Source organism: Hippopotamus amphibius, chromosome 8 (assembly GCF_030028045.1).
Source record: "Hippopotamus amphibius kiboko isolate mHipAmp2 chromosome 8, mHipAmp2.hap2, whole genome shotgun sequence".
Classification (NCBI taxonomy): domain Eukaryota; kingdom Metazoa; phylum Chordata; class Mammalia; order Artiodactyla; family Hippopotamidae; genus Hippopotamus; species Hippopotamus amphibius.
In genome coordinates this window covers 71,943,939-71,956,534 of record NC_080193.1, presented here as the reverse complement: position 1 = coordinate 71,956,534, position 12,596 = coordinate 71,943,939, and the positions used below count along the sequence as shown (strand labels likewise).

Sequence of the window (12,596 nt, the reverse complement as noted above, 5' to 3'; positions counted from 1 at the left end):
GCAAGGGCTGGAGACACCTTTGGTTATGACAGGCAGGGTAGAAGATGCTACGGGCATCTAGTGGGTAGAGGGCCAGGGATGCTGCTAGGCATCCTCTGACACACAGGGCAGCACCCCAACAAAGAATTATTTCACCCAAAATGTCAGTAGTGCCGCAGTTAAGAAACCCTGCTCTACATTCATATTAGAGTTTCCCCATAAAGTCTCATCCCATATTTAATACAAACACCTCAACAGAAGTGGGGATAAGAAGAAGAGGCTTCAGTGTAATCTGAGTAACTAAAATCAAATCTGCGGGTCAAAAGAGGCTTTCAGGAAACCTACAATGGGCTTAGGGAACCATGCCCTTCCATTAACGTAGGCGGGTCCAAGTTGCCCTGTGAGATGGCAGGTATAAAGGTGACTTTAATTGAGCTCTCAGCAGGTACTCAGAGGTGACGTGGTCAGGAGTGGCTATTTGATCTCCAGTTATTCCAGAATTTCCACTCACATGCCAAACATGTCTCTCCAGATGACTGTTCTTCACTCTTCCTTAAGCTTCTCTTGAAGTTCATCTAAAATCTTCATTTTTCAAAGGTGAGACTTCTATGTTAAGTCTTCTGGAAAGATATCTGATTTATACAGATTGATGATAAAGAAGGTGCCTATAATCTGGTACTTTTCTGGAGGCTAATAGTTGATGACTTTGCATTGTATTTCAGGGGCTAAAATGCAGAGGGGAAAACCCTTATTTTAGGGTGTGGGCATGGGTTTTAGTGCTGCGCTAAAGTGTGTTACAGTCTTTATTTTACTTTAGGAAAATTTATTTTTTTTTTTTGGAAAGATTATGTTAGGGATGCTGTGTCAGAAATTTCTGAACCTTAGGTTGGAAGGTTGCTTACTTCTGATATTTTTGTCTGTCCTGAAGTCAGGTTCTCTTCAAGTCAAGCTGTTTAGCAAGAATGCCTGATTTTTAAACCTTTGAATTCATCCTATGTGCCTTCAAATTTCCCTATTTGCTGTGAGTACTATTTAGATTATAAGTTCCTGTGTTCCCCACACTTCCTTTCCGTGAATGGCGTTTGTCAGTCATATCTGTGGCCTGATTGATATCTGGGTTTTTCAGTCAGCAGCGTAAAGATTGGTTTCATGGCTCTGATCGCTAGGCACCTTCTATCTCATCTAGAATGTTAGGCTCATAGGCAAGGTTACTGAGGCCAAAGCCAAGTAAATCAGTGAGCATCTAGCAGAAATATTGCTTCTTTTTTTTTAAATTAGTTAAGTAATTTATTTATTTTATTGAGTGCTTTGGGTCTTTGTTGCTGGGTGCAGACTTTCTCTAGTTGTGGCAAGTGGGGGCTACTCTTCGTTGCGGTGAGCAGGCATCACATTGCGGTGGCTTCCCTTGTTGCAGAGCACAGGCTCTAGGCGCACAGGGTTCAGTAGTTGCAGTATGTGGGCTCAATAGTTGTGGCTCTCAGGCTCTAGAGCACAGGCTCAGTAGTTGTGGTACACGGGCTTAGCTGCTCCATGGCATGTGGGATCTTCCCAGACCAGGGATTGAATGCGTGTCCCCTGCATTGGCAGGTGGCTTCTTAACCACTGTGCTAGCAGGAAAGCCCCTGCTTCTATTTTTTTAATTATCATTTTATATTCCTCAGTATATATTGAAACATTTCATTTATTTCTTATCAGGGGGTGGTCTGTTAGCTGGTGAATACAGTTGTTGAAAATAAATCCTATTTTCCTTTGTCACTATCTATTCTGATCAAAAGTATTTTAAATAGACTATTTTGAGTGCATGTATAGATATCTTTTCTTTGCATTAGGGTTGACTTAGAGGGACTTTTCAAAATGTTTTTTTCCTATATGACAGAAATATGTAATGGATTTGAGTTGTTTTGTTCTCAATATTTTAAAAAAATAATTGGTTGATATTTGCAGTGTGTTGTGTTCACAAAAAACAGAACGGTTTTCCTAAGAGGTGCTTTATTGGAGGTGTTTGTGGCCATTTCCTTGGTCACAATATATGGGGGATGTTTCTGTGATCACTCTGGTCTGGTCTTAAGGGTCAACAGTTCTGAAGAATGGATTGGAAAAGTGGATACATTTTTCTCCCAAGACTGCTATGGACTTATTGCTGGACACTTTTGGAGATGAACTTAATTCCAGAGTCAAATAAGTTAGAGATTATTTTAAATGTGGATAGATTTTACCCTGTGACAGCATTATTGAGCTTTCTGGAACCCCATGGAAGGGCTCTGTGCTCAGGTACTGAAAACAGTATCACCCAGCTGGACCAGAGGTGGCTCTCTGGCAGGTCCTTCAATCTCTGCTTCTCCCACCCATTCTCCTCCCTCAGCTCTGTGTCCACAGTCTCTGCACCAGGACTGTGCTTCTTGTTATGTCTTCTCCTGGCCACCTCGGTTTTTTCATCCCCATTTAGCTCAGAATCAGACCAAATCCTAAAAGTCCAGAAACACCCGCCCCCCCCCCCCCACCCCAGCCGGCCCCCACTGTTCCTTAGTCACTGGTCTTCCCCATGCCCACTCTCCTTTGTTGCCCACTTTTCAGCCTCCAAACTCAAGTCTCTCCTATGCTTCAAAACGGGTGGATGAATGAACAAATCTCTCTCCACCCAAAACTGTCTTCTTGATTCTGTCCTCCTCCCAGGCTGTAATGTGCTGTTTATTATATAAGCACAAACCATGGAAAACGCTTAAATGTGGAATTTCAACAAGAGGATACAATAGCCAATGTTTTTCTATTTGCAAATTAAAGGCTTTCTCAACCCTGTCCTCTTCCCTCCATCTGCTTTGGTTAACACTGATATTCACACCAGCCTTCTGAATAGTGGCTTCCAGAAGGCGCCTCTAATTTTCTGTTTCCCTAACTACCCATTGTCTGTCTTGGCTTGTTCTTGACACTCCTCTCATTCATTAAATATAGGAGTCCCCAGATTCCTTCCTTCAGCCTCTTTTCTGTTAAATGCATGCTACCATTTTTACTACCACCTTAAAGCAGTTCAGACCACTGGTGCCAAAGTGCTTGTTGGACACCTCCCTCATGGCTTTCTGCTCCCACTTCAAGTTCAGCCCACCAGACTCAAACTCATCACCTTCCTTAGAAAATCTGAAGAGATTTTCAAAATATATGAAAAGGAAGTGTGGTGAATTGCTGGGTGCTAGGTAGTTATGCAAAAAAAAAAAAAAAAAAAAATCCTAAAGTCATGCCATTTTTAAAAGTTTCTACTCTCAGTTGCTACAAAAATATAAAATACTTAAGATCAATGAGAATTAATGATAAGGTATCAAAGCCCTCCATTTTCCTGGGAGAATCTCATCCATCCATCCATCCATCGGTCATATGTGAAGTGCCCACCATGCTCCAAGGTGAGCACCTGCTCCATTCTGGAAGAGCCCACTCGTAGTCTCTGGGGAGAGTGAGGACCGAGTCACAGGTAGCAGGGAGGTTGAAGTATGTGGGTGTGGGATACCTAGCACAGGCTGGGTGCTCAGTAAGCAGGAGTTGTTTGTATGCTAGAAACGAGCTCTGTTGCTTCCAGCCTCTCCTGCCCTCAACATTTCTGTCCGCCGGAGGCAGTCAGGAACCTGGCTCCATGGTCAAGTTCACCGTGGGCCTGCTCTGAGCCAGCTGATTGTGGGGTACAGTTTTCTCTGTGAACGGCAGGCAGGATCTGGCCCCCTCATTTGATGCTCCTACCAGTGCCCTGGTCTTACTGGGAGAGCCGGCTACTGCCTTGACCTGGGTACGCATGCTGTTTTGCCAACACCCTTGGAGCAGGAAATGGGGTAATTGGTCCAGGCTCAGCCCAGGGAGACAGCCTGTCTACTGACTGTTCCCAGTGAGGCTCCCTGGCTGGCTGAGGGGAGGGAGCACCTCCGTGTCAGGCAGTGTGCTGGACGCTAGAGCTTGGACTTTTAGCAGGGACTTGGGTTAAAAACCTGGCTTCACTCTTCCAACGTGTACCTGTGGACACATTATACAACCTTTGTGGGCCTCGGTGTGTGTGCAGGCAGACCTCGTTTTCTCATACTTCACTTAATTGTGCTTCAAAGATACTGTGTTTTTTAATAAATAGAAGGTTTATGACGACCTTGGATTTAAGAAATCTGTTTCATGAGGCTGTAGCTGCTGTAGGTAGTGATTCCTCTGATGGATGTGGGCAAAGTCAATTAAAAGTCTTCTTAAAAGGAGTCACCATTCTCACACCATTAAGAACATTTGTGACTAACCCGAAGAGGTCAAAATATCAACATTAACAGAAGTTCGGAAGAAGTTGATTCCAACTCTCACGGATGACTTTGAGAGGTTCAAGACTCCAGTGGAGGAAGTAACTGCAGACTTGGTAGAAACAGCAAGAGACCTAGAATTAGAGGTAAGGCCTGAAGATGGGACTGAGTTGCTATATCTCAGGATAAAACTAATGACCGAGGGTTTGCTTCCTGTGGATTTGCTAGGAAAGTGGCTTCTCGAGATGAATCTACTCCTGTGAAGATGCTGCGAAGGCTGTGGAAATGACAACAAAGGATTTAAAATATTCCATCAACCGAGTTGATAAAACAGTGTCAGGGTTTGAAAGCATGGACTCCAATTTTGAAAGAAGTGCAACTATGGGTAAAATGCTATCAAACAGCATCGCAGTCTATAGAGAAATCATTCTGGAAAGAATGAGTCAACAATGTGGCAAACTTCATTGTCTTATTTTAAGAGACTGCCACGGCCACCCCCACCTTCAGCAACTACTACCCTGATCAGTCAGCAGCCTTCAACACAGAGGCAGGACCCTCCACCAGCAAAAACATTGCGACTTGCGGAAGGTTCAGATGATGGTTAGCATTTTTTAGCAATAAAGTGTTTTTAAATTATGTACATTGCTTTTTAGATACAAGGCTATTGCACACTTAATAGACTACAGTGTGGTGCAAACATAACTTGTATATGCACTGGGATACCAGAAAATTTCTGTGCTTCCCTTTATTGTGATATTCACTTTATTGCAGGGGTCTGGAACCCAACGCACAGTATCCCAGAGGTGTGCCTGTGTAAAACGCTTTGTAAACTGAAACGTGTGGTGTAAACCTGGGTAATTACTTCATGAAGCAGCTTTATAATATGAAGTGGTCTTTATATTCGTCAAAAGGATCCACATAAAGTTATAACATGCATGTAACTCACTGTTTGTAGAAGTAATATAGAGATGTCCATTCTGCTGTAATCAATATGGTTAGTGATTCATGTTCATGAAAAACAGCTGTTATGGTTGTGACTTGGAAAACTGGTTTTGTGTGAGTTGTCTAACTGGTGGGGTGGCCAAGAACCACTCTGCCCTCCTCTGCCTGCCCTCTGCCTGTGGTACATCCCTGGTAGGCTCTGTCTCTGTTGCTTAAGCACTTAGAACCAAACCACAGCACGAGGCAAAGCTGGTGAACTAGCAACAGCCCAACACCATGGAGACCAGTAAACTGAGTTTGGGTGTGGCCCCAAAGTGGTTAAACGTTGTGGCATTTGCTGGTTAGCTATGAGTCTGATGTTCCTAGGACAAAATTAGATCATTCTACTTACCTTTTGTTCTTTTCTAGGGGTCCTTTGAGAAATTAAGTTCCTGCACGTAATCTTATTGCATGTCAGATAACTGCTTTTGAGATTTTGGACATTACACTTTCATCGAGAGGGCTCAGAGCATCATAAGCATGTGGCTTTTAGGAATGCCCGAGACTGTCAGAGCTTTCACAAAACCTAAGATCCCTCTCAGGACAGAGTCCCTGGATTTAAACAGTGACTGGGTGCTTGACGGTCTGTGACTACGCAGCAGCTTGGAAGGGTCTGGAAATAGAGTCAACCTGCTAGAAGTGTGATCTTGACCAAAAGAAGGGAAAACGGAACCTGTGTCATTGACCTCACAGCTCTTCATGTAAAGATCCTGGGCCCACACTGGCGCAGTCTGGATGGATGGCCACCCTCTCCCTGACCCCTCTCCACCCCCCATGCTGCTCAGACCATTCAAAGGTGCTGTGGGTTTCTTCTGCCAACCTCCCTCCGGATGGAAACCTGAGCCTTCTTGTCTGATTTGTTTTCACCTGACACTCTTGGGTGGTTTTGCTTTTGTCTTCCTTAAGCTAAAGGATGTAGATTATTCTGCCAAGTGGCCTTTAAAGCTATGAGCCCTGCGGTAAAAATATGCTAGTGCATGTCCATGATTTCCATTCTACAAAATGTCACTTTCTTTGACTTCTCCATGGACCTTCCCAGCACCGAGTTTGTAGGCTCCAGGCACTCAGTAGTCATCCTCACAAGTGGCCTTGCTGAGTTTAAAAAAAGAGGGTGGGGACTGCCTGCGAAGGGGCTTCCTGAGGGGCCCCTTTCACTAGAGAGCTGCTTATATCAAAATGAACAGAAGGCAACTAGACCCTCTACACTTTGTTCTGGGGCCCCGGGGTCTAAATAACCAAGAAGCATGAATTCAGCACCACTTAAAATACAGACTGACGTTTGTCCTAAGGCTGGGACAGGTCTGAGCCTCAGCCACCTCGCAGGATGGCTGGGCTGGGACACATGCCAGAGCTTAGCAGCCTCCTGTCTAGAAGGGTGTTACTATAGCAGTGTTCTCTAATTTGCTACTACCTAGTGGAATCAGAAATCTCTTGTGCCTTTACTATTATTATTTTATTGTTGGTATTGTTAGTTTGTTCCTGGGACTCAAATTAATTGACCAGTTGCTTCTTCCTCTATGAGGAAGTGCAGGGCTTCTGCAGCCGGCCCTGCCACAGCTTTTGTGGGGGCTGTGGGTTTGTTGTCTTCTCTGGGGCTACCCACAATCTCACCCGGTTCTTGGCCATTTTAACCCGTTGTTGCCCAGCTTCCTAGCTGCTGCGGAGAAAGGCAGGAAGGCCTGGGCGCCTGAAGGGGGAAGAGAGCGGCCCGAAGGGGCAGCAAGGCTGCTCCCCTGACTATGCCCAGCGGGGGTGCTCCTCTATGCCCTGGGCACTCTCAGTATCACTGTCGTGTTTCAGATGAGACTTGAGACACAGGGACTGAGTAATTTGGTCACAATCCCACAGTAAGTGGCAGCGCCAAGAACTGATGGTTTAATTCCAGAGCCCACTTAACCCCTTCCCTGTGTGGTTTTCATAAAGCTGACAGCTAGCAACTGGGCGGCCACCTGGGAGCTGAGGAGGGTGCAGGTGTCTACAGGCACTGCCCTGTGACAGTCAAGACAAATGAAGCCTGTCCCCTTTGCCCTGCTCAGGGAGATGTGGTCACAGGGTTCGGCAAGTAGCTCTAGGATTTGCTCGTCTAGATCAGAATATTCCAACCGAAGGCTCCCAGAAGGCGATTTTATTAACTCGCTATCATTCTCATCTGTGGGGCTGTTACTAAAATTATCTTTGCTTTCCAGCATAGATTCCCCAAGTCCCACACTTTTTATGTAGAACAGCTTAAAATTATTTTCTCCAACTCGTTTAACATTACAGAATCAAAAACTGTAACACACTAACATGCTTTTAAAATGTTATAGCAAGAAAAGGTACTAAAGGTATGCATTTCAATCTCTCTGAAAATTACACTTGCAAACCTAGCACTGCTATCCATCAAAGCCTGGCGCTGTGTTCACCTTCATCACAGCTGAAACCTGCTGAGCTTCTCCCGCAGTGGCCACTCTGGGTCATTACTCGGCCTTGCTTTTCTCCTGCCCCTACTCCCTCCGAGGTTAGGAGCTCCTGTCCCTCAGAACCTCCTCTGCCCTCCCCACCCCCCAACCTCACACACAGACACCCTTCCTTCCAGAGCTCCCTCCCCTGACGGGAGGTGAGTGCACACAGGCCGTGCGCTAACCTGTTACCGAGAATTGGGTTAGGGTGGCAGGCAGTGGGAAATTGGGGGATCGTAACATTTACATGTGAATTTGTGTTCTCTCAAGACTTTTTCTGGAGTCGCCTTTGCAGAGAATTAGGCCCAGCCGTTCTGTTGGAAGCTCTCCTTTTTGAGGCGGGGAGGTGGTCTTTCTGAGACTGGCCTCCGAAAACGTACCTCCAGGGCGTGGGCAGGAGGGGGCCATGGCCGCCTGGACACAGGGTAGCAGAAGGGGGCGCGGGAAGGTTCCAGGCGCCGCAGGCACCGGGCTTGGCCGGGACAGGTTGGCATTCTGATAAAAATCTGCATCGCTTCCTTTCTGCCGCTTCTGCCCCAGCCTGGCGAGGTCAGGAGACGTTTCGTTGCTTTGCACGTAGGACTTTTAAAGAACGAGCGACGCGAATTGTGCGGCTGGAGGAGGCGCGTGCTGGGCGGCCGGGGCCCTGTCCCACCGCTGGATATTCCTCTCCACGCCCTCCCCGCGCGGCGCCCGGCGGGGACTTCGGATTGGCCCCTGCCTCGTACGACCTCCCTCGGGACCCTGGACGGTGCAGCCCCCGGCTCTGAGAGGCCGGATCTGCAAGGAACTGCGTTCTTCTGCTGGCGGGGAGGCGGGCGGGGGTCGCACCAGGCCCTCGGATGCTTGTTCTCACCCCAGCGGGCCGCGCAGTTTGGTCGCCCTGGAAGCCGGCCCTTTCTCGGGGTGACGCGTTAACAGGGTACCCCGACCAGCAGGTGCCGCGGGGCTCGGGTGAGGTTGTCGGGTCCGTAGATGCTCAATTTGGCCTGAATTTGGAGAACATTTTGGGGCTGCAGCGCACCACCCACGGCCCTGGGGCGAGGGCGGGGTCTGGGAGGCATTCCGCCCCGCCCCCGCGCGGGCCCCGCCCCTGGGGACCCCGCCCCGCTCCGGCTCCTCCCCACTCCCCCCCTCTTCCAAGGCCTTTCAGCTCGCCCTCCCTCGGCCCCACGGGTGGGAGGCCGGGGCGGGGCTGTGGGCGGAGCCAGCTGGGGTCTTTTCTCCCCACCGCCTTTCGGCTCGGGGCCGGAGGAGGCTGGGTTGTGTGATTAATGACCGCGCCGCTGGGGCGCGGGGAGGAGCGCTCACTAAGGACAGGGCTGGGCGGGTGGAGCGCCGACGGGGGCGTGGGGGGCGGGGAGAGCGCGCGGGGCGGGGTCGGCCCCATCTCCTCCTCTCTTGGGACCGCCCCCCTCCTGCCCCCCGCCCACCGGCTTGGGCCACCTGCGCCCCGCCCCTGCGACCGCGCCCGAGCAGGGGAACCGCGGAGGCACGCCTCCGCCTTGGGAAGGGCGAGGTTCCTGTCCCGACGCGCGGGTTTGTCTCTGGGACAGTAACCCCGGGCTTCTCGGCATGCGGCTGCGCTGAGAGCCGGCCGGCCCGCGGATCCGGGGAGCCCGTTGACTCAGTGTCTTGCCCAGCTGCGTGAGAAGGTGGACTTGTAGCCGGCGGGATGACCAACCCTGCGGCCACGCAGAACCAGGAAATAGACTGCCTGAGCCCAGAAGCTCAGAGACTGGTAAGAGGAAAACACATTTCCGAAACTTTTGGTTCTGACTGCGAATGTTTGGTCCCTGTTGATGTTCTAGGGCCAAGGGCAGGCGGCACCTTCCGCCGCAATCGTCTGTGCCTGGCGAGGTGTGGGTGGGCTCCGCCAGGCCGGGGACCCCCTTACAGGAACGTCCCCAGGCGAGGATGGGCGGGTGGGGGGCCCCTGCTCTCGGTTCAGTTTGCGGCTCGATGTGCGCTGTCCTCCCTTGCGCCCTGGAAAGCACATTTCCCTGGACAACGCCCCTCACCAGAACGAAAAGGAACTTCCTCCGGTCCCCTCTGCCCTGAGTGAGGGCCTTTTGAAGGCCTCTGCCCAACTGGGTGACTCGGCCGCGGATCCAGCAGAGGTCTGAGACCTGCGCTGGTCTAGGTTTCATTCAGAACTGCTAGTTTGATGTTTTACAATATACAGCACCTAGGAACTGGTGTCCAGAGGCGGTGCCCTCACCCTGAGGCTGGCACCCCCCGTGGTTGGGTGGTTTGGGGCACTTATCCTGCTCTGGGCCTTAGAACCAATGGGCTGCACGCGGTTTCTCTAGTTCCCCCAAGGACCCCAGTTCCCAGATCAGCTGTGGCTGGTCTCCTGAGGTCTTGGGTTTGGAGGGAGTCCTGCATGGGTGGAATTGTGCAGTTATCCAGCTCCACACCCAGTATTGGGACCATGGATGTGGGGGTAGTTTGGCATTAAAATCGGGCAGGGGGTGAGGTGGGGGAGGTTTGTAATTACCCATTTTCATGTGGCTTGTGGTTGATCGTGAATGGGAATATTTAAAGGTGAAAGGGTGCAGTTTGAAAAAGAAACATTATTAAGTTAGTACTGCAGAGAGAGAGAGAGAGATCCTAGATTTCCACTTTATCGGGCTTTTGTGAAACCTTATAAAAGTGTGAGCCCCAAATAATCACTCCTTCACCAGGTAGGAATTAATCACCTACTGAGTGTTTGTGTAAGATTAAAGATAAATAAGACTGCCCTGTCCTGAGCTTCCTGGTCAACACCAGAGAGAGGTGTAGAAATAGATTCTGATGAATACACACTTGAAAATTACATTACTTGCTGAGGACTGTCAGGTGGATATTTTTAATGTCCATGTTAGTGTGCTCCTCTGACACTTAACGTTCCAGCCTTGGACCAGACTTTTGGAGCTGGTTCCTACCCCTTAACCTAATTGGGAACCTACAGAGTGATCCTTGCATCACCATCAGGGAAGGGCGCTTGGAGGAGGGAAGGATGGAAATGCTGCTGCGAGATGCCCATGCTCCCGAGGAGCCTAGGCAGACCATAGATGGCAAGAACAGGATGATTTAATCCTGGGCAAGATTCGAGCTCAGAGGAACGAACTGCTGGGCAAGGAGAAGAAAAGAGTGACCATGGAGAGCAGGATGTGAGGAAGGGAGGGCCAGGCCATCAGAGGCTGGAATAGAAGTAACACCTGTCATCCAAAGGCTACAAGGTCTGGTTAACCCTTAACTTAACCCTGGGACTGGATCTGAGATGCATGCTTCACATAGATGCTGCCGGGAGTTGGTGACAGGAGAGACTGGAATAACTGCTGACTGAGGAGGTGCTCGGTAGGCACAGCCTGCCTTCTGCTACCCCCAATTCCAGGATCCAGTAAGCTCTGAAAACCAGAGTTGTTTCTCTCTTTTGTAAGTTGTTTGCAGAATTCATCTGGGGGCTATGTGTGGCCCCCAAGTCTCATTTTATTGTAGGTACCTGTGCCAAGGTCCCCAGGTCCCATCTGGCTGATGGGAGGCTATTTTCAGTCTTTATTCTTCCCTGCAGCCCTGCTAAGGTACTTGGCTAAGGGCTGTTGCTCTGGGTTGTTACAGAGTATATGGTGTGTGCCATGTATGTATGACCCTTCTGAAATCCAAAAATGTTGAATTCTGAAATACATTTGGTCCCAGGGGTTTTCAGTAATCAATTGTGAAATTGTAGGAGTTTTTGTTGTTATTGTTGTTGTCGTGTTAAGTAGCAAAAACTGTTTTAGAGCCAGGACACAGGGAACAGAAGTAAAACATAGTCCCTGTTTTACAAGGTTAATGGCTGAAAAGGAAACATGCTGAAGGACCAGCAGGATGGGGTAGGGTGGGGGTGGGTATTGATGGGGTGTGTCAGAAGGGGGCAGCCATGCTGGGCAGTAGTGTTCCAGCAGGAACTGTGGGCATCTCAGACTGGTTTGTGCCGGCTTGTGTTCTGCACTCAGTGGCCCTGTGTCCTGGGAACAGGGGTCTCCAGTGGAGGAGGAGGGCGGGGGCCACATGGGTGTGAGGCCAGAGCTGGGATTGGCAGGAGGAGATGGTTTTGTCCAGCTCCACCTCACCGGGCAAAGAAGAAAGCAGGATCTGAGCAGAAGTCCAGGCTCCTTGCAGGAGAGGACAGTGTAGAAACCATGTTTCTTTACCTTTTGTAACTTCCCTGTGTTTCTGCTGGTTGTGTCACCGCTGGTGGCTTCCCACATACTGATTAGCACCAAGTCCTCACGGACAACCAGCCCTATTCTGAGAGAGGCTGTCAGGGGAGAATGTAGAGCCCCCAAGTCTCATCTTAATGTAGGTACCGGTGCCCAGGTCCCCGGGTCCCGGTGGTGAGGGGAAACGTGGGTGACGGTGGGAGGTGAACACAGTACTAGGGTGGCCACCCTGCTGGGCTCGGCCTGAGACTTTCAGCGTTGGAACCGTGGTTTGTTTTAGATGGGTCATTTCCCCAGTTTATGTCTTAACTTAAACAATTAAGATATAAAACCAGTAAGTTAGGTCTTTTCTCATAGTGGTGAGAGTGTCTCACTAGGGCAAAGATGGAGACTCAATTTCCCTCTTTCTTGAAGAGTTGGTTTCTGTTCAGCCTGAACCCAGATCAGTGTAGCGGAAGCCTCCTTAGCAAACTTTTTTTTTAAACCTTGTGTCTAAACTGCCACTTACATTGCGCACAGGAAATCGAGTTATTTATAGCAGCTGAAGGGTTTTCAAGCAAAGTTGATTGGAGTATTACCTGATTAGGGTGAGGTTCTTATCTAGTTTCTGCAGAATTACCAGGCTGCATGTTGGTGTGATGTGTTTGCTCCTCAAAAGGCAATGTTCAAGAGGAAATTCTTATCCCTGAAAAATCACGCTGTGTGACTCAGCAAAGGAAAGGTTTATGACTAGTTACTCACATGCCAGTGTTTCCAAA

The 12,596-nt window shown here is 49.3% G+C and overlaps 1 protein-coding gene across 27 annotated transcripts in view; it reads left to right on the top strand.

Annotated features, from left to right (window-relative positions):
• LRRFIP1 (LRR binding FLII interacting protein 1) overlaps positions 1 to 12,596 on the top strand; it is a 146,415-nt gene that overhangs the window by 53,810 nt on the left and 80,009 nt on the right. Inside the window, exon 1 of one of the 27 annotated variants that reach the window (XM_057744876.1) lies at positions 8,899 to 9,392. The exons of 23 other annotated variants lie outside the window; for them this stretch is intronic. In XM_057744876.1, coding sequence (XP_057600859.1) covers positions 9,327 to 9,392 — 66 coding nt within the window. In that variant the 5' untranslated portion in view covers positions 8,899 to 9,326. Of the gene's footprint in view, positions 1 to 8,898; positions 9,393 to 12,596 lie in introns of those variants that run through there. 3 more of the 27 variants (XM_057744852.1, XM_057744859.1, XM_057744869.1) reach the window with 3 other exon arrangements.